At 37.9% G+C, this 26,837-nt stretch overlaps 1 protein-coding gene across 1 annotated transcript in view; it reads right to left on the reverse strand.

Annotated features, from left to right (window-relative positions):
- The window catches only part of nr3c1 (nuclear receptor subfamily 3 group C member 1), a 110,899-nt gene that overhangs the window by 13,392 nt on the left and 70,670 nt on the right, over window positions 1-26,837 (reverse strand). The window contains 4 exon segments of the mRNA NM_001016967.3: window positions 5,176-5,320; window positions 8,047-8,325; window positions 18,615-18,731; window positions 20,494-20,657. Coding sequence (NP_001016967.1) covers window positions 5,176-5,320; window positions 8,047-8,325; window positions 18,615-18,731; window positions 20,494-20,657 — 705 coding nt within the window.

Below are 26,837 nucleotides of genomic sequence, written 5' to 3' on the forward strand. Positions count from 1 at the left end.
TACGCTGATCCAGTTTGGGATTGAGGTCTGCAGCAGGGTCCACTTTGGATGTTTATTTGTGTGTTCTGTTTCTGCATAGTAGAGTTGCAGGGTTTAATGGGTGATCTATTATAAAAGGAATCCTTGGGGATTTGGCCAAAAGTCTGCTGAGATCTTCATAACCCCCTACATATTACTGCACATATCTAGCATTGGAAAGTCCGTTTTGGAAATGTTTCTTTAGGGCTCTGGCAAACGGGGAGATTAGTCGCCCGCGACAAATCTCCCCGTTCGCGGGCGACTAATCTCCCTGGATTGCCATCCCACCGGCGAAAATGTAAATCGCCGGTGGAATGGCAAACACGGTGGCGCGATTTCAGTGAAATCGCGCAAGTTTCCTCTTTCCTGCACGATTTCACTGATATCGCGCCGCCGCGTATGGCATCGGGGAGATTAGTCGCCCGAGACACAGGAGATTTGTTGCGGGCGACTAATTTCCCCATGTGCCAGAGCCCTTAAAGGAATACCATCATGGGAAAACGTGTTTTTAAATGCATCAGTTAATAGAGCCTTTCCAGCAGAATCCTGCACTAAAATCTGTTTTTCAATATTTAATTTTGAAATTTGTGTGACTTGTTTTCTGATAAACTTCAAGTTGGAGTGATATCACCCCTTTCCCAGCAGCCGATCAGCAGAACAATGGGAAGGGAGCAAGATAGCAGCTCCCAGTAGATATCAGAATAGCACTCAATAAAAGGAAATCCAAGTCTGGTTTGAGACTCCTCCGGTTACATGGGAGTAGGAGAAACAATAGGTTACCTGAAAGCAGTTATAATGTGCAGCGCTGGCTCCTTCTGAAAGCTCAGACTAAGGCACAATGTACTGAGATGGCGCCTACACACCGATATTATGGGGGGGGGGGGGCATTATGCTAGTTCTTTTGGAAGTACTACCAGTTCATCTTTAGTTGGAGCATAGTTTGACAAGTTTAGCACACATGGTTTTGTGCCAGAGCAGACTTTGCATAGCACTTTTGGAGATTGAGGGTTTGCAGATTTTGCTAGCTGTGTTTGGAGTAACATTTTTGTTCCTGTACAAAATCATTAAGTGGTGATTTCTAACTGCATATTAGTTTGGCATTGGCTGGAAGACTCCTGATTAAAGGTCTTATACATTTTAGATGGGGATACATATTTCCTTACAACAGGTAACTGCAACAGACACTGGAAGACCGTTTAAAGCACATATTAACACAAAGCTAATAAACCAGAGCAAAGTAAGGTCCTACAGAATGAAAATAAAAGGCCTTTGTAAAGAAGCATTTGAGCAGGCATCTTTAATAATACGTATATATTTTGCATGGCAGCCAGCTTGGATGCACCAGCCCCTTGTAAGCCAACCTACAATATGTTCTGTAGTATACATATTATACCCTTAAACGAGTCCCTTTGCGCTTGTCAAATACTGGGTATACAAAGTGATAATAAATATACAGTGAATCAGGGCTGCCCATCATACACTTAACTGTATGATACAATCATTTTAATATAATTTTGCCCAGCATAAGTGCTCTTTTGGAAAGTCTAGTTTGGATAGACAAAAAAAGTCACTTTGGTGATTTCAGGAAAATAGGCTCCTGAACTGGCAAGAGGGTTCTCTCTGTCTGACATAATCCATTCAGTTTCTCAAAGGGATATTACACTGGCCCACAACAATATCTGTTCTTTGGTTTTTCTCACTTAAAAAAACAAGTTTACTCAAACATGTAGCCCCCAGATGCAACTGTGTAATACCAAGGACAAACAAACATGCCATTCATCATATGACATCATGTGACTACACCCAATGATGCTAAACCGTCACAATGCACTATTTGGCGCCATGAAAGGGCAAAGCCACAACTAGCTGCATAATGGGGCCAGTAATTTGTAAAACATTTATAATTCAGTAACAATGTATTTTGTGCATAAAGAAAGAAAATTCAAAAGCAACTTTGCAATATGCATCCATTCACAACTTTCAGTGATGTTAAATGTAATTGCTCCTGGAAGCAGCTAAGATTCACTTCACTTCACAGGGTTTTTAAGGGTGAAGACATGCAGAGCTACATAGTAGCAGCTACTTGTCACGGCTACTAAAGGCCAGAATATACCCTGCCATAGACAATACTGAGAATTGCCTCTGCTAAATCACACATAGAAACAATTATCAGTAAATGATCAGCATTGTCTATTTAAGTAGCCGTGACAAGTAGCTGCTACTAGTAGCTCTGTGTGTCTTCACCCATAACCAGCTCTCTAATAGTACTTAATACTGCATGTCTCACTGGAGCATTCCTCCTCCATCTCAAGTCACAGAAGTGCACTTAAATTACTATTGGACTGCATGGTCTGATACAGTTTGCAAATGCCTTTGGTTTTAATAAAAAGAAAAATATTAAAAAAATCTTCCCTAAAATTTCCAGGTCACAGCTGAAAGAAGCGGGTTACTGTCTATTAAGTATGTTAGGAAAGCAAAGCAGGAAATCTGAGTGGTTCACTAACCTGTCAACAGACATCTGATGCAATTAACATTGAGTAGTTCTTATGTATAGGGTTGCCCACCTATTAAAAAAATGGTGGGTGGATGGTGACGTAGTGATTGGCTGCACTGAGGCAAGGTCCAATGAGGAAGGGGTGAGATGGCTAAAACGGGAGTGGGAATCTGGGTGGGTGGTCAGGGCTTAGGTACCATAGGTAATTAAAATGTACCTGTAAATTTAGAAAAACCACCCCAGTCAGGTGGCATCCATAAACTGTACAACATGCTATTATACTTAAAGTACCTGTACAGGTATAGACTTTAGTGTTTAAAGCAACATCATAGCATAAAGAGAAAACAATAATGGAAATACTCGGAGTAATAAAAGTAACAAAAATACCTTAAAGCTAAATGTCCACCTTTTATTTTCACATACTATGCTTTTTAGCATAACACTTTGTACACCCACACCCTATCTCCTGATTTTAGTTACATGTTAACATTTGGACAAATAAAGGGTTTTAGAGTCTTGCACAAAAATGTGTGTTTATTGTATGAAGGTGAAAACCAAAGGACTGCTGTAGGATATGAATACTCCAACAGCATGAACAGAGCTGCCAGGTCACACTAGCATATTGCACTTTATATATTGCAGGAGTTTTATTTGTCCTTAACACTACTGGTTCTTTTCTATTTACTGCAGCAATCTGAATTCAGCCCAATGCTTGACACTAATGAGAGGTTGGTATCCCGAGGTGTAGCCTTTATCATTTGGCTGTCGAGGACTTCTGTGAAAATTAGATTATGATAATTGTACTATGGGAATGCTGGCGATTTTAATGACAGTTATTTAAGAGGTTTCCTTCACAACTCTAATACATTTTCTTGCCTCTGTTTTTCTAGGGGGAAATGGTTTGTGATGACTGCTAAGTACACCAGTGCTTTCTTTCTTTTTCAAGTTTATCCAGTTGTGGATTTTGCTATGTCTGGTGTCTGTGCCATGGTTACTTCAGCTTCCAAAATGTTTCTTTTTCTATAATAATTCTCCATTCTACATGTTAGTTTATTCAATTCAAGGGGGAAACACACTGTTGTTGATAACCATTATACTTGCTGGTGCGTGTCCCCAACCCATGCAAAGATTCAGCATATATATGTAGTGAAGGAACAGCATTTGCACTTTTTTCTGGTGCACAAAAACCTCCAATTCCAGAAATGAAAGTTGTGGATACAGGGACACAAAAGCAGATCTGTGCAGCAAAGTTTCTATTCATACAACAGGTTTTGAGTAGAAGGTCTTTATCAAGTGTAACTTTAAACAAACATTTACACGTTCACCATTACACAAATTTTTACTGTGACAAAAAGGCTTATTATTAAAGACATTTGATTTTTTTTGTTACATTTTTCGAATTATTATTTACGTTCTCCTTCTGCTTCTTCCTAACTGGAAAGCTGCTGAAAAAAAATCTAAATAGTTCAAAAACCCTGAGAAATAGAAAATGAAGAACTATTGCAAACTGTCTCAGAATATCACTACATCATAGTTTAAGTTAATGTAAAGGTGAACTAATCCCTAAACAGCACAAGCTACAGACATTTTAGGGGCCTCATTTCCCCTTCCTCAGTGTGCAACTACAAACATTCATAGAATTTTAATGGCAATGACACATGGAGCATTTTGTTATGTATGGGGCTCAAAAAACAGCTGCTACACAGCTGACTATATTTCTACATCAAGGACAAGAGCAAAATTATATATATATATATATATATATATATATATATATATATATATATATATATATATCTTTTTTTTTTTTTTTTTACATGGAAAATCTGTGGAAGTGCAGTAGAGTGATTAAGTAGTTGTTTGCTGTGGGTTACTCATTAGGGGTATGAATTGCCAACAGAAATAAACCGCCCTCTGTTTGCCAAGGAATGAGCTGGTTTTGTCTAATACTTGTCCAGAAGCTAATTAATGTGCACTTATGCTTTAGTGTACCTATGCATAGTAAATGGAAGACTTTTGACCAAGAGGTGAGCAGCGCTAGGAAATTCCAGGTTTTAACAAGCTACAAGTCTTTACATGTAAGTTTAATTAAGACTCATAGTCCCTTTTAATCAAAATATTTACTGAATATAGGCTTTTTACACATATGATGGGGACAACTCAGGCATGGAAAAAAATAGGATAATAAATGAAATGCAAGACTTAGTCTTGAAGTGAGAATTACATAAAAAAGTGTGAAAAACACAAGGCACATAAATATACAGAAGGGCAGGGTTTCAAAACCTAGAGGCTGCATACCATACCTTAATATAAAGGCAAAGAGAAAGCAGCATAATAATTACAAACTATTTTATAGAGTGACACTACTAAAATGAAAAATGTGGGTTTGGGCAAAGACATTGGCTATGATGACATTTAAACAAAAAAAACCCCCAACCCTATACATCAAGGGGAATAACCAAATGTTACAGGGAATCAGAGCCCTGGTATTCCATTCATTTGGCTCAAAGACAATGAATAGGTGGCCACTTGTATGACATCCACCCATTCAGCCAGCCTGTGGGCATGATTGGTTGGATATAGTGTGGGGCAGCCATATATGGCCACTCTACAGAAACCCAACCAAAGAAAATAATGTCAAACAAAACCAATTTACTACTCACTCAGTAATGACGAGATCAGGAGCAAAATACAGAACACTTCCATTGGCTTGTTTGTAAGACCTCCATCCAAGTGCAAACACCATCAAAAACATCCATGAGTACTGAAGAAGGGTCATTTGGTCATCCAGGTGCAAGTTTCTGAAACCTATGAAAATTGCAGAATCATATATAAGCTTGTATTAAGCACGGAGCCATAGAAAATGATCAATCCTTCAGTGGGAATACGTGCCCAGTGGCACAGACAATGACAGAAAAAGCAGTTTTCACATGTCAAGAAACCTCTTCCATTTATGAAGGGTTCTTGGAAGTTTATGTTCTGTTATCATTTTAAGAGGCTGTTTTCATATTTACAGGAAAACATTAGCCAAATTCATCCTGTATCTATATGCACAAATACTGAAGTACAGATGGTGACCATAACCTCACTGTTACTGGCAACTAAATACAAAATCTCAAGGAGCTAATCTTAACCCCTGTGGTTATTAGTGGTCAGATAGTCAGAGCAGGTTAAAACCTAAAAGAGAATTAGGCTGACACCTGACACTGGTGCGTGTTCTTCAGAGAGCAATTTGCCACATTTACCTACCCTGAGTTTGGTTTCTGTGACACATGGAACACAAAGAACACTTTTTTGTCTTCTGAATATAAGTGAATCAGCAGGATAAAACTGCTATGAAAACAGACAATATGAAATGTTCCTAGTGCTATTTAATTCTTTGATTGGTTAGAATCTGTAATGCACTCTATAGATCTTTAATGTATTGAATATCTTAAAACCTATGTGGAAATAATATAAAATAATTTAGTGTAAAGAAAATGATTGAGCCATATATAGCAGTAATCCCTGGTTTAACTAGGGGACTAATATGCAAAGTCAAGTATACAAAGTTCTTCTTTGACAGTCTGTAAATGAGCAAAGGGTTGTATAGACATAGGAAGCTTATTTATGAACACTGGGCAATAACCCACACAACGCCTGTTCAGCTGCAAGAATATCCTGCAAATTATATCCTTATAAATGGTGCTTAGTGGTGTCATCAGTTATAATCAGTGTTTATTGATGTTATTTTTATCACATGACTTAAGCTTGTGTATATGTACCCCAGCGATAAAATATGAGGATATTAAAAGTCACCTCTATGGTCATGGAAATTATTACCACACAATAAGGCCTGTTATATAATATTACAACTTACTTCATGTAGAAATCAGAAAAAAATTTAAGTTCTGCATTTTTACTTAATTTCCTGTTGTACACTTTTCCTTTTAGGCTGCTGGGAATCCACATGCCAGTGAGCAAGGGTGCAGAGTGAGCGACAGCTCTCTTGTAGCGTTACGTGTAGCCTGGCTTCACTACTCACTTGGATATGCTGGGAAAACTGCTGGGGTTTAGGGAGTACAATCATAGTGGAGATATAACTGGAACAATTCCCCAATACAATGTGTTTGTTGCAAGCATGGGTTGTACATAAAACAGCACATTGTAACACTAGGAAAGTGTGATGCAAGGGTTTCTGAATGCTAGCAGGCGAGCACGGAGTACATGATAATGAATGGGCCCTTTCTCAGCCTGATGATCTATCTTCCTTGCCATTTCTAACTCTCTGCTCTAGTAGCTGTAACTTCTGCACCTAAATGCTACGTTTTATATAACACAATGCAACTCAGTTGGATGGTATATTAATGGACTTGAGTTCCGTGCACCCATCGCCAAAGTTTATATAACTCGAGCGTGCACCACATGTGTATATATATATATATATATATGTGTATATATATATATGTGTATATATATATATGTGTATATATATATATATATATATATATATATATATATATATATAGCAACCATCACGAAGAGGAATCCGCACTCACAGGTCTTATGTGTAGTCAAAGAAGCTTTATTATAGAACAAACACTGACGTTTCGGCCGTTGCTACGGCCTTTCTCAAAGTGAGTAACATAACATCCAAAAAAACCCAATAAATACAGTGTATGGCGGGAAATTCAAATACCAGTGAACATAACATCCCCCCACCTTGAACCGGTAAGTGACGTTAGTGCTTACGTATTTTGATAGCTGACGTAAATAACGTGATCAAATCATGTATACATGTCACCATGAAAAAGTATATATGCATAGAAGGTAAACATGATCCTCAAGGCACTTGTACCTCATCGAAATAAACAGTAAACACTACGACTATTCCTAAAAGCGATCCCTCACGTATTGTGTCAATTGTTCCAACCAGTTGAAATACAGTGCCCTTGTACTCATGTATCCACTCCAGTTGCTAATACATAGCAGAAACATTTAAAATATACCTCCGAGCAATTGGAGTCCGTAACAATGTATCTTGTGGCAAGTAAATTTAGTCAAATGTAGTAAATATACCATCCATTGCCGTAGACCAAACACGTGATGGTTGCTATCTGATGGATTTTCTAGGACTGCACCCAGGCATGTCTACCTACTTATCGTGAGTGCGGACTTTCTTCCTTTCAATTTATATATATATATATATATATATATATATATATATATATATATATATATATATATATATATATATATATATATAGTATAGTATAGCTGTAGTGCTTTAGATATGAGATCAGGTGAACCTTGATAATGGGTGGGGGCGGACAAGGAAACTAATGTTGTTATAGGGATAGATGGTGGGGGCATGAAAAACACTTCACAATACAGTATCCGTGCCAAGCACATTTATGTTAACTGCACATGCAATATTTTTCTCTCAATCCTGGAATTGGCAACCAGTTGCCCTCCGTTGTTTACCCCAGTGCATTGCTTTGCAGCTGCAAATGTTGATAAAAGAGACACTAATGACAATAAGAAAAGAGCATTACCTGGAATTGCCTTTGCCCATCTGACAGCAGACACCACCTGCCGCCCACCAAGCATGTTGAGAGAAGACATAAGCCTTCTGGTTGTATCAGGTATGGAGCTGTCATATCCAGAATATAGCACTTCTGGCTCAATAACCTCCAGTAATGAGATCAGGGTAGGTGTGAGTTGTGCTACAGCTGCAGGTACCATGGTTCTGGTCACAGAACTTTCAGGAGGCTCCCGTGTTGCAACTGTATTAGATTGCTGAATTCCTTTGATTTTCTTCTTTGTCTTCCGAGCTAAAAAAAAATAAATAAAATGAAATGATACAAACTTGTTTCTATAAATTCAAGGCTGCTACAAACAGTATACCTTTAAAAAAAAATCCATCCCTAAACATAGCAGACACCCACACAGACACCCACAAAAATCAGAAATCTGTCTTAATTTTTTTTTTTTTTGGCTTGTGGTACTTGGTATTGTGCCACTGTTAGTAAATGAAAGCTGGTAAGCCTTAATGTAATATTCTGCTGCATCCTGGGACAGGGTGATATAAGTGCAGTGGATTTTTAAACGAGAATTATGAAAATTAAATTTAAATTAGGGAAGTTAGCTATGTTGCAAATGTGAAAATGTAAAGGCCCGAACACTCAGCAATAATGGCAATTCCACATTTGGGAAATACTTCTTCAGCTTTAACCTCAGTTTTGATAAAGAGTTGGCATGCACTTTGGCTGCTTTCACAGCAGAGTTTAGGTTACCATTTCTACCTGACAGTAAGGAAACTGTTTTTTTTTTTACATGAGTTACAGCAATGTTACAGTGAGGCTCTTTTCACTGAAAACCTTAATATTGCCCAACAATGGATGCAGTAAGGGCTGATCTTACACCTCAGAAAGAAGAAATTGCAGGCTTTAATGATAACTGTACCGGGGCAAGGTGGTACAACTATGGGATCTGTTATCCAGAAAGCTCCGAATTAGAGGAAGGCCGTCTCCCACAGACTCCATTTTAAACAAATAATTCAGATGATTTTCTTTTTATAAAACTGTACCTTGCAAAGTCTTGAATGCGAGCGTGTGAGGAGGGAATGAGAGAGGAGTTGAGGAGCAGGTCAGTAGAGGAGCGTAACAAACGAGTTGGATGGTACCTAGAGATGAGTTCAGAGATGTAGGGTGGGGCAGAGTTATGGACTGCTTTAAATGTGAGGGTCAATAGCTTGAATTTTATCCTGGATGGTAGGGGAAGCCAGTGCAGGGATTGGCAGAGTGGCACGGCAGAGGAGGAGCGGTTGGAGAGGCGTATGAGCTTGGCAGCAGTATTCATTATGGACTGGAGAGGGGACAGTCTTTGGAGGGGAAGGCCAATTAATAGGGAGTTACAGTAGTCCAGGCGAGATATTATAAGAGAATATATATAATATATATTATAAGTGAATAAGAATTTTGGCAGCGTCTTGGGTGATAAATGATCGGATTTTGGAGATATTTCTTAGGTGAAAGTGACATGATTAGATGAGTGATTGGATATGAGGAGTGACGGACAGGGCAGAGTCAAGGATAACCCCAAGGCACCGGGCCTGGGAAGATGGGGTGATGGTAGAATTGTTAACTGTTATAGATACCTCGGGAACAGTGTGGGCGTTGGATGGGGGAAAAAGAACCAGTTCAGTTTTAGAGAGGTTTAATTTAAGGTAACGTTGGGACATCCAAGTGGAGATAGTGGACAGGCAGGAAGAGACGCGAGTTAGAAGCTCTGGGTTGAGATCAGGAGATGAAAGATAGATCTGAGTATCGTCAGCATAGAGGTGGTACTGAAAGCCAGAAGAACTGATTAATTTGCCAAGTGAGGAGGTATAGAGAGAAAATAGTAAGGGGCCCAGGACAGAGCCTTGAGGAACCCCAACAGAAAGAGGCAAGGGAGAAGATGATTCCCCATTGTAAGAGACACTGAAGGAAAATAGTGCTCAATAGTCTTCATTGTATGGCAATAATTATTATCTGCATTACCATGCCCACACAAAAGATGATACTAGCTAACAAGTTCACTTATTTGACCAAACTGGCCAAGTTTACAATAAATGTACAGTATGCTTAAGCTCATTCACATATCAGTCAGGCCAAGTCGTAAATCTGTTTTTGCCAGTTGGTTAAGTATAAGGTCTGTGGGTGACTGCACAACACCCTTGTTATTCAATACTTGGTCCAATATGTTGTTCAAAGCTGGCCAAATCTCCAACAATTCAGAATATAAAAGTCTCCATGGGAAGTCAACTCTTTCAAAGATTAGCTTCTTTAAATTACAACCAAAGAAGTGAACATCTGGTCATAGAAGCATATTACGAAGCAGCTGGTCAGTTTTAATATTTTCTGGAACAAACAAGCAAACATGGGGGCAGTCTGTGGAAACTATGGGTAGGCAGCAACTACCTAGCAACATGATCTATTAATATTCCTGAAAGACATGGAGCTGCGCTCTCTCCTAGTGTAGCTGCCAGCTCTTGCCCAGTGACAATAATGCCCAGTCATCATTTTGTTAATGCTGTGTCCTATAGAATATTCTTTAGCCAAAGGCTAGTTTGCATTCCTGTTGCTCTTCAGTCTCTCGTTATTTAAATTCTTAAAAAGCAATAATCCAAAGCAGTAGATGTCAGTCACACACTTCTAAAAGTCAATACTTTATTTGTTCAACTTGTAAATAAAAGTGTAAAGGTTTCCCTCTCCAACTCCATCTCTTTAAATACCATGCAATACCGAACCCAGAAATGTTAAGGCAAGTTCTGCTGGTCACTTTATGGTGCCTTGAGATCCCCATTTGAAAGATGCACCAAAAGTGCCAAAAGGCATGTTATGCTATACATATACATATATGCAGAATATGGAGGCATTCTCTGTGGAATGTGGCACATGTGATAAAAAGTTGAACTGCTGATACTAGCACTTTAGTATTCCTGGACTCACGACATATCATTTAAGGAAATTCATTTTACAGTTAAACTGGGCCAAGCCTCCTGGGTCAATTTATTTTGTATGGTAAATAAAAATCACCAGCAATTTTATAAGATCGTCTGCAGGACAACTTAAACCGGAGAAGAACCCCTGCCCCACAGGGGCTCTTCAAACAGGAGCTTTAACTTTTCTTCACTAAAAAAAGCAGAGTAGAGCACTGAGGTTTTGAGGGAGCCATTTCATGACTTGAGATTGATTTGAGTCCTCTTCATTGTCCATTATCCAGAAACCCATTATCAAGAAAACTCGGGAGTCCGTAGACTCAATTTTAATCAAACAATTCAAAATTTTAAAGATGATTTCCTTTTTCTCTTCAATAATAAAACAGTACATTGTGCTTGATCCCAACTAAGATTTAATTAATCCTTATTAAAGGCAAAATAATCCTATTGGGTTTTAATTGATATTTAAATAATTTTTTAGTAGACTTAAGATATGGAGGTCCAAATTACAGAAAGATCCCTTACCTGAAAAACCTCAGGTCCTGAACATTATGGATAACAGGTCCCATATCTGTGCTATCATTGTTAATATTATTGCCTAATATATGGGGCCTCAGCAATATTCCTGAGGACAGTAGAGTCAATATTAATATAATTGAATATTGTAAAGTCAATAATAAAATAACTAGAAATAATTTAGTACAGGTAGGGGATCCGGAAACCCATTTTTCAGAAAGCTCTGAATTACAGTAAGGCAGTCCCATAGACTCCGTTTAAATTTTCACTGTAATAATGTAAGAGTTCCTTGTACTTTAAGTATTTTTCTTTACATACAATTAATCTTAACCATCATTAAATGTGCATAGTGGTATTGGAGTGAACGGCTTGATAAAACAAAACAAATGTGTGGTGGAATTCACCATTCATTGCAAACAGATGATTAAAGTAGTTTATCTGCCTTCATCGTACCTGCAATACCTGTTCTGTACTGCCTATGTATGGGTATGTGCCAGAGCATACAATCACCAAGTCTAAACCTCCTGAAATTGGAAATACTGTACATATTTATGTTGGAAGACAGCACAGCTTTTCATCAGCCAGAGTGGGAAGATACAGTAACTTTGGTGTTGACTTTGGAAGGCAGGAGAAGCAGCAGTTTCCATAAATATGCTCTTTACCCTGTAAAACTGATCCAGTGTGAAGCTCATATTGCTGAAACTCGTATTTGTGCCATGTAGAGGCTAATCCAACTCATTTTCAAAGAAAAATATAATTATGCAAGCCCTTTGCTTACACTCGCTTCTCTTAGAACTAGGGAATAAGGATCATTCCCAAAATAGGATGATAACACAAACATGTACACACACACGCTAAAGGGCAGACTGATCAAAGTGTGAAATTAGAGCTCACCACAGTAAAATTCCACTGCTTTCCATCCCTATGGGATTCTTAGAGAAATATTTATCAATGGGTAAAAGTCAGAGATAATAATTTGATAAATTTGCCCCAAACAATCCCTAGAAACAATGAGCGCTGTGGAATTTTACTGTTGTGAGCTCTAATTTCACACATAATAAATCTGCTGAAAATGTCTCTGGAAGCAATTTCGGCACAATAACTATAAATCATGAAGTTAATAACATGGGTTTCCATGAGTGAGCAGCCTCACAGAAACCAAACATCACCACACGCAATGTCAAGCATTGGCTGGAGTTGTGTAAATCTCACCTCCACTGGACTCAAGAAAAGAGTAAAAGTGTTTTTTGGATCTAGCAGCTTTATGGATGAGTCTGGATTCCTAAATGTGTAATACCAACTAGAATGTTTGGTCAAAGAGGAAATAATAGCCCAGGGCTTTACTTCATAGTTAAGACCAGGCATCCCCAACCTTTTATAACCGTGAGCCACATTCAAATGGAAAAGGATTTGGAGAGCAACACAAGCATGAAAAAGGGTTCTAAAGGTGCCAATGAGAGCTATAATTGGCTATTGGGTAGCCCCTATGTGGACTGGCAGCCTATAGAAGGCTCTGTTTGGCAATTGCACTGGGTTTTATGCAACTAAAACTTGCCTCCAAGCCAGGAATTCAAAAATAAAAACCTGCTTTGAGGCCCCTGGGAGCAACATCCACGGGGTTGGTGAGCAAAGTGTTGCTCACAAACCACTGGTTGGGGAACACTGGTTAAGACAAAGACCCCTGGTTTAAGTGAAAGCAAATCATAACACCACAATTTAAAGTTATGTTCTTGACAATGGAGTGGTCTCTGCTTTGTAGCATATGTTTGCTAAGAGGCCCTTATCTGTTTTAGCAAGACAATGCACCATGCACAAAATGCTAGATTCATATAACAATGTCTTGCTAAAACATGAACAGAACAGTTTTAACTATAACAACCAAATTTAACACTGGAACACCGGCTGTGATTCAGGCCAGATCACCCAACATCAGTTCCCAGCCTGCCCATGCTGAATGGAAGCAAAACCCACAATGTTCCAACAAGCAAGAGCTCGAAGGGGCATAAGAGCTCCTATGTGCATCCCCCTATCTGCAACTCATGATAACAGAGCTGCCTGCTATTTATGGGGTTAGCTGGTCTCTGTGCAGAGACATGCAGCAATTCATCAAGGGAAGAAGTAAGGGTTTAAAGCGCAAAGAACCGGTGCTTTGTGCTTATATTTTGCTCTTTGCTTCATGTTCCCTGTAACAGCTAAACTCCACAAGAGATTCTGATCAGATTTTGTGGGTCAGATATTATCTGATCTTTTCATGCAACAGCACGCAACATGACAAGATGATGTTGGAGCCTACAAAATCTGGTCTCCATTGGGATCATGTAACGTTGGATGGTGTGTTTTGTTCCTGCATTTACATCTGACATCTATGTGTTTAAATGAGAAAAAAGTCTGTTCCTTTAGCCCGTAATTACAGGTATGGGACCTGTTACCCGAAAAACACATTATCCAGTAAGTTCTGAATTATGAGAAGGACATCTCCCATAGACTTCATTATTAGCAAATAATTCTAACATGTATCATTTTCAAATTATGTTTTAGCTGAAATTCTTGATAACAGGTTCTCTACCAGTAATACCCAATTTCTTATTTATAGAATTTTTTATAAATTTGTTATTTATAGAAACTCTCTTCTATAAATAATCACACAGAATCTGGTATGGTCCGATAATATTTAGTTTTATCTTACAAAAGATGCAACGATAAAGCAAAAGGCAGACAATATTGTAGACAAAGAAAGCCCTTCAGCCTCCTCTCCTTAAAGCAGAGGGTTTGTAAGTAAAGAGGGGGAGGGAGTCATTAAAAGCGATGTAATAGGGTAACTTAAGGACATAGGCTGAACAATTAGAGGCCTTGCTATGCAATTTATTTCTATATATACTTTGGTTAACCGGTAAATCATGTTCTGCGACCTGGTTATGCGTTTTCTCCCACACCTTTTTGTCAAATATTTGTTAGTGGGTTGGATCCTGATATCCAATTCCTTGTTGGATTCTTTCATATACAAATAACACAAAAGAAAAACGGGAGAATTACATCCTATTGATACATTAAGCAATGTTTTCCTTGCTATTTTTTCTAAGAGGGAAAGCATCATATCTTGAATATGTTAATAGTGCAATTTTATAATGTCCTGAGTTTTACCGTCTGGATTGGACTGGGGGTGGAACCCTTCTTTAGCTGATTAATTAGCAACAGGAAGGTCAAATGCTTCAAAGCAACATCAGTTCTTGTAAACAAAATCTTTTCAAACTCATTTGTAGCTTCAACACTTGGTCTTGCAGTACCAAGTACTCAATTACATTTGGCTGGGAAATACTGAATGACTTCTGACAACTAAGCAGTGAGTGTTTTAAAGCACATGGAAGCGACATAAAAGTTTGCCACACACTGACCAGGACCCCAGATATTGGACTAATTATCCCACACTTAACAGAATCACTGTCTGTACATTTCTGAGTTGACCTGATACCCAAGACAAATCAGTTTATCAGCTGGCCTGGCTTTCATTTTGGCTACTTGAAGCTGTGTTACTTGCTACTGACTATAAAGTAATGATTAGATGAGTAATCTACCTGTACCTAAGGTGTCAGGCTTTGTTGTGTAATTTAATTTACACAGCACTTTAATACTCTAGCATTACAAATGCATTGCCAAAATGGAAAACTGTAAAGCAGCAGATTGTTATCCAAAAACCCAAACAGTACTGCTTTACTTAACACCAGCTCCTTTCACTCAGAAACCGATACTGTTTTAAAATATCCCAAGTCATTTCAGAATTTCAAAATCCAAATATGCTAGTTTCTCCTTTTTAATACATAACTTTGTTGGTGGTGGCAGAAACACTCCCAATCCCAGTTTAAAAAAAAAAAAAAAAAAAAAAAAAAAAAAAAAGAACAGCCAAGTTTTAGCTAGTAATTTGCCCTCATTATTAGCGGTTGTCAACTTAATTCTGCCAAATTTCTCTCACACTCTTCAGTTGTCTGCTGAGTTGCAGACATGAAGGCATATTTAATTTGAAACAGCCATGCTATTGACATGAGGTTTCCTGTATGGTTTGTGCGAAGCAATTACAGCTAAACGACCATCTATATCTTCTCCATATGATTTTATGTATTTACAAATACATGTTAACCATCTATTCCTAAAACTTTAAAATGATAACTTCCACAGAAAGGAAACAAAAAAATAATAAAGAGTCAAACCTGCTACTAGTAAAGCCACTCACTTTCAGAAAAGGGCTTGTAACCGCTTGAAACATTTTTCTATATTTGTCCCATAAGGTCATTCCAGGAATGGTATATGAAATTTACCCCATCAGAAATTCAATGACATTATTTCTGGTATTTACTTTCATAGCCCAAACCTTGCCTCTTGTCTATATCTGTTAGAAAGGGGTTAGGATAGTATGTATAGGGGAAGCTAAAGCAGGGGAAAAAGTGCATAAACAGTCCTTCCAAAAAGCATGCATTCATGGCTTCTGAACTGCCCTCCCACTGGCAGAAAAGGAAATCACACTGCCTAATTGCTCTAGCAGGGACCTCAAAACTGCAAGACTCAGTTTCTGCATTAATAACCCCAACAGACTTGTTTTGCCTCCAATAAGGGGTAATTATATATTAGTTAGGATTAAGTACAGGTACTGTTTTATTATTACAGAGAAAAAGGAAATTATTTTTAAAAATTAGAATTATTTGCTAATAATGACGTCTATGGAAGATGGCCTTTCCATAACTCCGAACTTTCTGGATAAGGGGCTTCTGGATAAGGGATCCCATACCTGTATACCAACTACTCTTGCTCTCTCTGTCATGCCATTTTGACACTCTCTACAGTGGCTTCCCTTGACTTGCAGGATTTAAACCTATGATCCTGTTGAAAGCATCTCTAAACTTTCTCCAAAGTACTCAGTAAACCACTCATTACTCTCTTCTAGCAATCCACCCGTTAACACACTACCCCTTGACATGCAGGCATTTAAGACTTCACTCGTGCTATACCCTCCATATTCCCTCCACTGGAATTCCCTTACAAATTCCATCTGACTTTCTCCCAATACCTCTGTGTTTAAATAAACTCTTCAAACACATTTCTATAAATATATTTACCCCTCATATACCCTAACACTTCTTTAGTATATACTATATGACACTGCCAAGAGAAGTGCAGTAAGAATGACCAAGGATGAATGCCCCTTGAATAAAATACACTTTCCCCTGTTCCCCTGCAGCGCTCTGACCTCTGCAGATACATATGATCAACATATGGCCAACAAAGGTAAGACAGGGTTTCAACTGCAAACTATTCTACCACCATTCTGTACGGATATGAAAAAAACAAAACATTCTCAATATCTGCACATGCTAGAAATTACAAATACACAACACAGACGTTAAAAAGCAGTGAAAACACTTATCCTGCAGGTTGAAACAGTTAAATTTCAACCAATTATAAATATTGTGATTTTCTTCTCCAATTCTCTGATTTGTATACTCGGATTGTGCAAGTGTAAGTTATACTGCTAATCGTGTCTGGGAAAAGGTATATTTCACATGAATCTAATACTAGCTTGTTTTGATTCACACGCTTGAGTTAGATTTGTTATAAAATACTCTACATATTTTCCAGTTTCTACAATACTACCATGTATTTTATTGATATTTGTTATGGGAAGACTGGAGCAGCCTTGTCATTAGTTAATATAAAAATGATCCGTAGAGTCCAGAGATGAGAAGTGAAAAAATATTTTGCTACTACAGAAGTTGGCCTCATAGGCTGAGTGATAACAGTCACTTTAAAATAAATAATAATAGTAATACCAGTGCCAGCAGTTAAAACAGGAAAGAGCACACTTATATAGAGTAGTGATACATGTAATGGAATATTATTACAGCAGTTGTGGTGTTACTTCACTTTCCTGGGCCCCCTGAAAAAATCTGTTTGAGGCCCCCTCCATGTCTTGTTACTGCGACCCCTCCTTCCCACAACTGTAAGTGAATGATTGGACAGCAGGCAATAAAGACCTGCTGATAGGAAGTTGCTGCATTGTATAACAGCAAAGTACACATATGAGTGAATGTAGGGCTAGTAGAACAGATATAAATAATGGCTTGTTTAAAGGAACTGGCATTAGAATTTCTGTTTAGATGGGGCAGAGGTAATATGTAAATAAGAAAGTGAACAAGCAAAATGTCACCATACTTAATGACTGTGTGAACTAGTACATAGTCATACTGGTAAATTACTCAATAAAAACAATGCAATATGCTTTTCTCAGACCTGAATTTTATATTATTTTATAATTACCAGAATTGCTTCTGTTTGAATGATAGCTGCTGAAGGAAAAGTGTGGTGTTTGACATGATGGATTTGAATGAAAACCCAAAACATCCCAATAAGATGGTAGAAGTCAGACATGGTATCAGTCAGCATTGATATACTCATGGAAAGGTAATGACTGACTGGGGCTTCAGTAGTATCCATGAGAGTGTAGCTGGATAGCAGGTTTTCAATTAATAACTGAAAGGGAAGTTGTGTTTGCACTCTTTGGTTAAGGTGAGACTGATACATACCTTTAGGCTGGAGTGACACGCTGACAAATAAAATAATTCTAATAAAAGAACTCCTGTTAAACGTGCTTTCTAACAACAGCAGGCAATTACATTAATGTGGTTTTTATCTCTTTAACAAATAGGTTATTTCAGGTCTGTTTTGAATAAGTACTGGGTGTAGTTAAACATTTTTGTACATAAAGAGTCTATGATCATGCCAGGTCTTGGTTACTTTTAGGTAGAAATTCAAGACAAATGAATAACTTATTTCCATATAAGTTTTTCTTAGCACTGTTACTGGATATTTACCGGTTAGTGTGTTATTGTGTTAGTTGATTAAACAAAACTTGTATTATAAGAAATAATGTATCCCAGTTTAAAAACATAACAATATTGTGCCATGCATTTTGTTTTACATTTTCCCATACCCCATTGCAATTAGCGTTTGCCATTTGGCTGATGCAATTTATTTCACTGTGAATGCATTTTTTTTTTGAAATGCCATGTGTTTTAAATCCTATGTAGTGCCCTTTGGTATTAACATTCTAACTCATACAATAATCACATATTGTACCTTCAAGATTCATTCCAGCTTGAAGACATTTCCGGTAGCGACATGCCGGGCAGTTCTTCCTTCTTATTTTATCAATAATGCAATCATTCCGTCCAGCGCAAAGGTAATTATGCTGACCTAAAACAGACACAGCTAAGTCAATAGCAATAGTATTTTATATTAATTGTTCCTTTTTTGTGATAAACCATGTATACATTTTAGTGCCAAAGTGCTAAAGGCTACATAGCAATGACTATAGAAAATTTCAATATGGCAGCAGAGAATCAAACTTTTATTTCACACAAGCCTGGGTTGGCAACATTTAGCAATTCTACCCTTTGACTTTAATCTATCCTTCCCGCTAAAATCAGCTCAGTAACGTGTGCTCCATGAGAGAGCACATACATACACACTTTAGCACTGAATTAGCATTTTGTACTACAATTGCTAGAACATCCCTTTCAAAACTAGATGCCTGTAAAATACATATTGTGCAGGTGCTGCTGCTGTTCCAAATTAAATACATTAGCAGTGTAAAAACAAATTGGTTGAATTTAGTAATTTTTTTTAAACAAGTTTAATGAGACTATTATTTAAAGGTAGTTTATTTATTTATATTATTTCATTAAGCATGTTCTTTTATCAATCCTAAGAGCTCCATTAGCTGTTCTAGAAGTCAATGGAGCTTTATGTTCATAAGAAAACATGAAGGTGTGCAACAAGTGATTGGTGCCAAGTATTCCTTAAATGTTCCATGAAAGCTCAGATAGTTTTCCAGATAACTGGAAAATGAGGAATACAGACCAACTCATATACTGTTAAATTTGCCCCATCTTGTGAATCTGATAATAATGCTTAATGATGCTAGATTTTAGTTTTATTTAGTATATCCACCAGAGCTTTAGTGTCAATGCAATGTGCAACTAAAATGAAACTGTAACATGTTAGCTTCTAGTCATCCAGATATGCCCAACTTTTTTCTCATTGATACTCAACTGTCAAAACCAAAATGTAGCTGCTCCTTAAGGTTTTTTGTTTTACCATTTATTTTAATTTGCCCACTTTTCTATAACTCACCTGTCTATGGTGGGGTATGATAGTACAGAACATTGCTCATTATTGTGCAAAGGGTGCTACTTTATGAATGATTTCATATAATAAGGCTTTCTTTGTGAACACAATAAGTTGTGAAATGCCCATCCCATTCAGAGACTGCTCTAATGTCGTGCAGAGGTGAGAGATGACGTTTCTGCATTCAGCTGGTAAATTCTCATTACTTTAATGCCTCAATTCACCCCGGCAGATGTCTCATGTATGTTTCTCAGACAGTTTTCCTCTGATGACCTGAGAAACACTCATGAAATTGACTGAACCTGTTTACTTCTCACCAAGTTAAATATACAGTTAGATAAGTGAAGCCATTACTTGAATCCCTAAAGTTTTTCTGACAGTAGAGGGAAAAAGCATTATATGGAATATTGAAGTACTATAAAAGGTTAAACAAACCATATATGTACTCAATTTGTGCTTTTCTACTATAGCTCCAAAAGCTCTGTAGGACATTCATAGGCTAAAGAACACACAGCTAATCTTGATAATAAGGTAAAAGAATGTTTATGCTGTAAATATATAACCCTACAGGTTGAAATTGTTATATGACAGTAAATATGGTGCAGTTCTAAAGCTACATGAGAGCAGATATACATAAGCAGTGCATGGTTTCTTCCTTCAATAAAAAAGTATTTCAGGTTTTAATTTTTAACTCACATTTCTTATCAATGTAAATGTTTATGCCTTAATGTAATTTCATGATATATGTGTATATTTTTGCTATTCGGTCTTACTTTTTTCCTTTGGGCTTTTATTATCACACTGCTATGTGGGTAACAGCTACACATACCTTCAACTGCTCTCTTAAAGAAAACTTTACAGCTGCCGCAAGTCAATACTCCGTAGTGGCACCCAGAAGCCTCGTCAGAGCACACCAAACAGAGCTTAGGTGGTGGCCCCGTGCTGGTAGAAGAGGTGGATGGAGAAGGACTCACATCAGGTCTTATTCCAGGGCTGCAGGAAAAAATAAATACAATTGTAAAAAGTATCTACAACATAATATGTTACGTGACATCCAGTTCTCTAAAGTAAGATGCAAGCAACAAGCATACAAGTTGGACATACTTTGCCTATGCTGAAAGACTACAAATAGTATGCACCATGTACCTTAATTTCACTTAATATGAGTCAAAATGACAAAATCTAGTCCTCCAGCACAAGCGATACTACAAAGTCCCTTCCTACTGGGATTAATGTAAGTGAATGTAATGTACATAGCTGGAAGTCGCATATGTTTTACCAATGACGATTTATATAAGTCTCAGTAGGAAGGGAACTTATAAGGTATTGTTGTCCATGCTAAAATCTCCTCCAGACTTCCACCTGTTATATTCCTTAGTCAATGGCAGGCAGGACATTTCGCCACCCGCAAATAATCTTGGCTACAAGTAACAAGTAACTTTCAATGATTGCATACCTCATGGATCAGCTTCACTTTTTTCCCACAGATTAGAGAAAGCCAATTTTGAAGTCTAAACCCTTAATCTGATATTACTGGTGTTGTACATCATTTGTAACAAGCACTAGCGACTGTTGTACACCATTTGTAACAAGCACTAGCGACTTCACAACACAGGGATGGAAAATCCTGGGAGTAAAGGTGCTGATACGAAACTCATTCTAATATCAGGGTTTTATCTCTGGTGCCATGAGTTGTCTATACAAATACACCCCCCCCACCCCCCCCAAAGCATATAAAGAGTTTGATAAACATGAGCTATGTATTTATTATTTCAGTGTGATGAAAAGAGCAATGGTTTGTGGCATGTACAAACAGCTTTCCTTGCCTTCTATGAAGTGAAATCACTTTGGCGGAAACCCTGTTATGACTTGAGCAGTGCTGCACACTACGGCTGCTCTCATCAGTCCCGTAATTACTCACAGACACAGGGCAGGGTGTCTATTTCCTGCTTTAGCAACTCTCTTACACTCAGCTTTTGCTATAGCGTGATCAAAAAGCCTTCCCTAGTCTCAAGGTTAAAGCTAGAGAGCAGAGATAGTCTGGCAGATAAATAGAATAGCTGCCAAGATTATGCAGCACTGGCAGCGAGTGTAGAGCAAATGCAAAAACCTGCTATTTAATGATAGTCGATGCATTACACATGCAAGGTTAAAAGAACCTTAGCCATTTAAAGAAACACTAAGCCAAAACTCTATATATAGCATGTCTCTATATCTATGTCTCTATATAGCACCTTGAAGTCTCTCTGAGCTAAGTCTCTGGGAAAGCTAAGATCCACACTGGCCCCTTTTTGCAAGATCTAGGTGTATCTACCAACACTTTATACTTCCTATACATCTTGCTAAATAGCTCTTTGAGGTTTTTTTCTGCACCTCATAGGGAGGCAAGTGCAGTGAAATTGTACACTTTCTTGCCTGCCTATGATGGCCTTACATGTTTAGAAAGTTAAGATATGGCACAGTGTTGGGGCACCCAAGTAGTAAATCAAGTTCCACTGTGCTTGTGAACTGTGAGCTAGTGGTACTTCTTACCATTCATATATAGCAGGCTGCTGCAAACTGGAACAAAGTCAATTGCTGCTGCTTAAATATTTATTAAAAAAGGTTCAAACACCCTTTACATAGTACACAAAATAGTAGGCTTATGTGTTTCATGCCTACATGGGTCATTCAATCATAGGCTTAATCTTCTACGTAATTACTGGCCTATGATTAAGTGCCCTATGTAATGTGTAAGGCTACAATTTTTTACACTATGTAAAGGGTGTTTGAACTTTTTTTTTTAATGAATATTTAAGCAGCAGCAATTGGCTATACATGAACGGTATATTTGGTGAGTCCTCTACATTCTTAAAAGAACCAGTTTTCTTCATCTAAGAGTTTGTCATGACTTAATAGTGGTACCTGCTGAAATATACCCTTGGAATGCAACAATTATTCCTTTGGAGGGTGGAAAGTGGGTTTATATGTCTAAAATAAGAATGGCAACAACCCCTTAAATTCTACCTAAAGAAGACGTATTGTGAGAAAATCAAGAATGTGCCAGTGCATTATACTCCTCTAAATATAAAAGGAATGTACTGAGAAAAGGAATGTTCTGGGCTGATTTACCCCAAAACCCTACTAATCCTGCCCATTTGTTCCACTTCCTGCTACCTCCTTTCACAGGTTGCTGGCAACACTTAGCACACTGCACTGAAGGATAGGAACCAATCAACGGGCAGGCTGACCTGATAGGGAACTAAGTCCTGTCTTTGTTTGTGTGACTGCGGGACCTTTATTGGCTATCCCCTCTTTCTGTGCTTCTGGCAGGAGCCATTAGAACATGCCCACACCTCATCTGAAACATGGACAGGGAAGTAGCTAATCTATAAAAAGCTCCAATAAAGTGGTCTTTCTTTAAAGATATTAAAGTAAAACCAGCCATGTATTATTCATTATTACCTACAAGATTGAAGGGGTTTTTAGTTGTGCTATATGTCTCCTTTAACAACTATATTCACTGAAATCTGGGACTTATTTAAATGGGTGAGCTCCCAACTCATGGATTAAAGCAGCACACTGAATAAAGAGCTTCAAACACAGGTATAGTCAACCTACAAGTAAGAAAAAAAAAAAAAAAAGAAGGGAGCTATACTAAAGAAAACTATTTGCTAGGGGGGGAGCTATACTAAGGAATACTAAAAAAAAACCTATTTGCTAGGAATGCCTTTGTTTGCACACATTTAAACAAGCACATAATAAAGCAAGCTAGCTTGGTGGCACAACACAATAACCAGCAGCACAACACTGAAAGTTGTGTGCTAACATCTACCCAGGTCCTGATGTGTATACAGCTGCCTTAAACGGAATTACTTTATACACAAAGCGGTTTTACAGCTTTCTTGTACAATATATATTGGGTTCTTAGGAGAAATGTGTGTACTTCTATATTCAGCTCAACTAGTAATCCAGACAGGAACAAATATTTACTGGCATGCATCCACCGACTGCATCTGAGTGCCAGCTCTTGGTATTCATTGCAGGACTCTGGCAAAGGCTGCAGTTTTTCTTTTCTGTGGGTCCTCTACTAATCTCACCAAGGCATGGCTTCCAAATCAGAGATCTACAACTTTACTACTCTTTAGAGGACAGGAGCCAGCAAACTGTGATTTGTTGCCTAGTGAAACATATACTGTATACACACACACACAGACACATAAACAAACACACAAATCTGCGGAACTGTTAAGTGAAATAAAAATGTATAACTAGAAAATCCCATGAGATTATAAACTCAATGATCTAAATATTTTTTTATTAATACCATAGTATCCCAGGGAGCCCAGTGCAATGTGGGCTCTGGCACCTTAAGCAGCATGCAAACCTTCTATCAGAGATCAGATAAATGCCAATATTTACTGGGTCGGGAGGGAAGGTGCCAGATTCAATAGTGCCTGTTCACATCTTGCCAATGGTATAAAATAATGCTATACATGTTTTCACTGCAATGGACAACCAAAGTACACAAAGTCAGGCTCCAACAGGGATTCTGCGGCTAGGTACAGGAACTGATGAGGCTTGAGTAGGTTATTATTAACCAGGGAACTCCAATACCCACAGAAGAAACTTTTTTGTCATTTGAGGGTTTAAAGCTATAATAATAAAAACCAAAAAAATTATAAAAGCTTCATTTATGGATTTGCATAAATGCATCAATTCCCCTGCCCACTACTTAACCACGCTCATAGTCCTGCCAGTATAGGAAGAACAATACAAACATCTGCATCAAAAATCTGCATTAGCAGCTGGCACAAAGGGCAACCTACTGGCACTGATAACACAGACAGAAAGGCGCACGGTTCCAATGGAAAGAATCCCCTTTACTGCTTGTATCAGTTATTGGTTATAAGCAATGTGTACACCCATCTATTTTCATGTACGGACTATGTTGGGTGGGCGGAATATGTGCTTTAGAAATATGTGTTAATAATATTTTATAAATAACAAAGACAAAGGTGACAATTTACATAGTACATTGTCACCCCCTCCCTTTGCAATGAGATGAAAACTTGGGACTGTCAACTCTGAAGAATCAAGAGGCAAACAGTATAGAAAGGACACAATTTTTGTTTAATAAAAAGATCTCACAAGAACTTGATTGTTAGAAATATTGGTGTTTACGGTTTCTTTTAATGGTTGTACTGCCAAATATCTCCATGTATTATGATTTACCATTAACATTTCGTAGGACTGCTGAAAACAAATATTTTGGCTAATATGCAACTAATTAGTCTGCCAGCTTTGCACGCAAGAAAACATTTCGTAACGTTCAAAGTCAAATTAGTGTACGGAAGCATGATCTTGGAGTTATCAAAATATTTTTTTTTCATCCTGATCATATGATAACACCATGACAGTTGCACTAACTAGCTAACTATTAACTTTGGGTATTCAGACACACCTACCATCTCTCTTTTAATCTGTATGACAATTGAAGAATGGGCTCAGGGCAAAAACCTGTCTGTAAAGTGCACTGCATCTCATGCACATCTCAACTGCGTGAACCTAAAAGTTAAATATAGAACATTTTTCAAATAGGTAGCAAATTTTGCCTAGGGCTTATATTATAAGATATGATGATTGCTGAAATTTGGGGATTACATATATAATATAGATATAACTATAATATGTACACACTAAATAAACAGTGAAATACACCCTTCTCTTTGCCACTGACAATGCATAGGGCAAATATATAGGGAAAACATATAGGGAAATGGTGTACCCCTGCTGTAAAATATAAAACTATTATAAGACACAAGGCCAAAGTGCTTTTAAAGGAGAAGGAAAGTTAAAATAAGTGAGGGGTGCCAAATGTTAGGTGATTGTAATCACTTACCTGATACCCCGAAGCTGGTTCTCCTGTTAACAAAAAATTACACCTGCACATGCAGGCGAGCGATTCTCTTACTTTCTTTTTGTTTCGCTGCGATCCCGGGGCCCATGCGCACACAGTAGAGACAAAAGGATGGTTCGCCGGCCTGCATGTATTTTGGGCCGGTGCGTTTTTTGCTAAGAGGAGCACCAGCCTGGGATATCGGGTAAGTGATTACAATCACTGAGAAAACCGCACCAGTCCAGGGTAGCTGCAGCGAGTGTTTCCTTTTTCTGAATCCTGGGGCCGGAGCATGCAAATGTGCAAGCGCGCAAAAGAAGAAAGAAGGAAGAGGAAACACTCGCTCACAGCTACCCTGGGCTGGTGCTGTTTTATTCTGACAGGAGCACCAGCCTGGGGTAAAAGGTAAGCGATTACAGTCACTGGGGGGTGACATTTTGGCACCCTCCCAGTGACTTAGCCTTTCTTTCTCCTTTAAATAGGTCATGGAACTCCAAGTTGATTTCTAATATCCTCATACAACAGGGCGTACATTATTTTTTGTTATTTCTTGACATCACTGAGCACTGTTTTTTAAAGATATCATTTACAATATATTAATGGCTCTTGTGTATTATACATGGGATGCACCACCTACTGTAAAATATATATCAAATAATGTGCATCGATATTTCACTGCCAAGGATGGCACTTTATTATTAATGAGTGAGAGTGGATGGCATTACTAGGTTTAATGGTACCCTGCTGAAGACACTGTATAACACAGTAACAAATACTGTGCGTAAAGAATGTACAGTACAATTAAGCTCAAGACAATAAAAGCACATTTACCCTCTGATGAACTCATTATTTATTCTTTAACAAGATTTACAGTTAAAATAAATATCATGCAGGAAAGTGGTTAAAGGTATTCATAGTTTATATTGCAGTGCGTGTTGCTTGTGTCTGAACTGAGGTGCCCCCAGAAATGTTAGCGACTGTGTAGTGGCTTGCTGCCACTGTGCAGGCTAACGACTGGAACACTTGTTGTCATGTACTCAAATGACTGGTTGTGGCTTTGCAGTGTGGTTTGCTGGCGATTCTAATGCAGAATAACACTTCTGCTTATCTGCCAATCTGGGGCAAAACTTTTTTTTTTGCTCCTATACACACTTATAAATGCCTTTATATATTCACAGTCTTTCATTATTTAAAAAGTCTGGGTTCTAATAGACAAGCCCAGGCAGCTACTTTCTTTCAGGTGGACAATAAGGTGCTAGATATCTACATTAAACAATTATACACATAGAAATATG

The sequence above is a fragment of the Xenopus tropicalis genome, chromosome 3, assembly GCF_000004195.4.
Source record: "Xenopus tropicalis strain Nigerian chromosome 3, UCB_Xtro_10.0, whole genome shotgun sequence".
Classification (NCBI taxonomy): Eukaryota; Metazoa; Chordata; class Amphibia; order Anura; family Pipidae; genus Xenopus; species Xenopus tropicalis.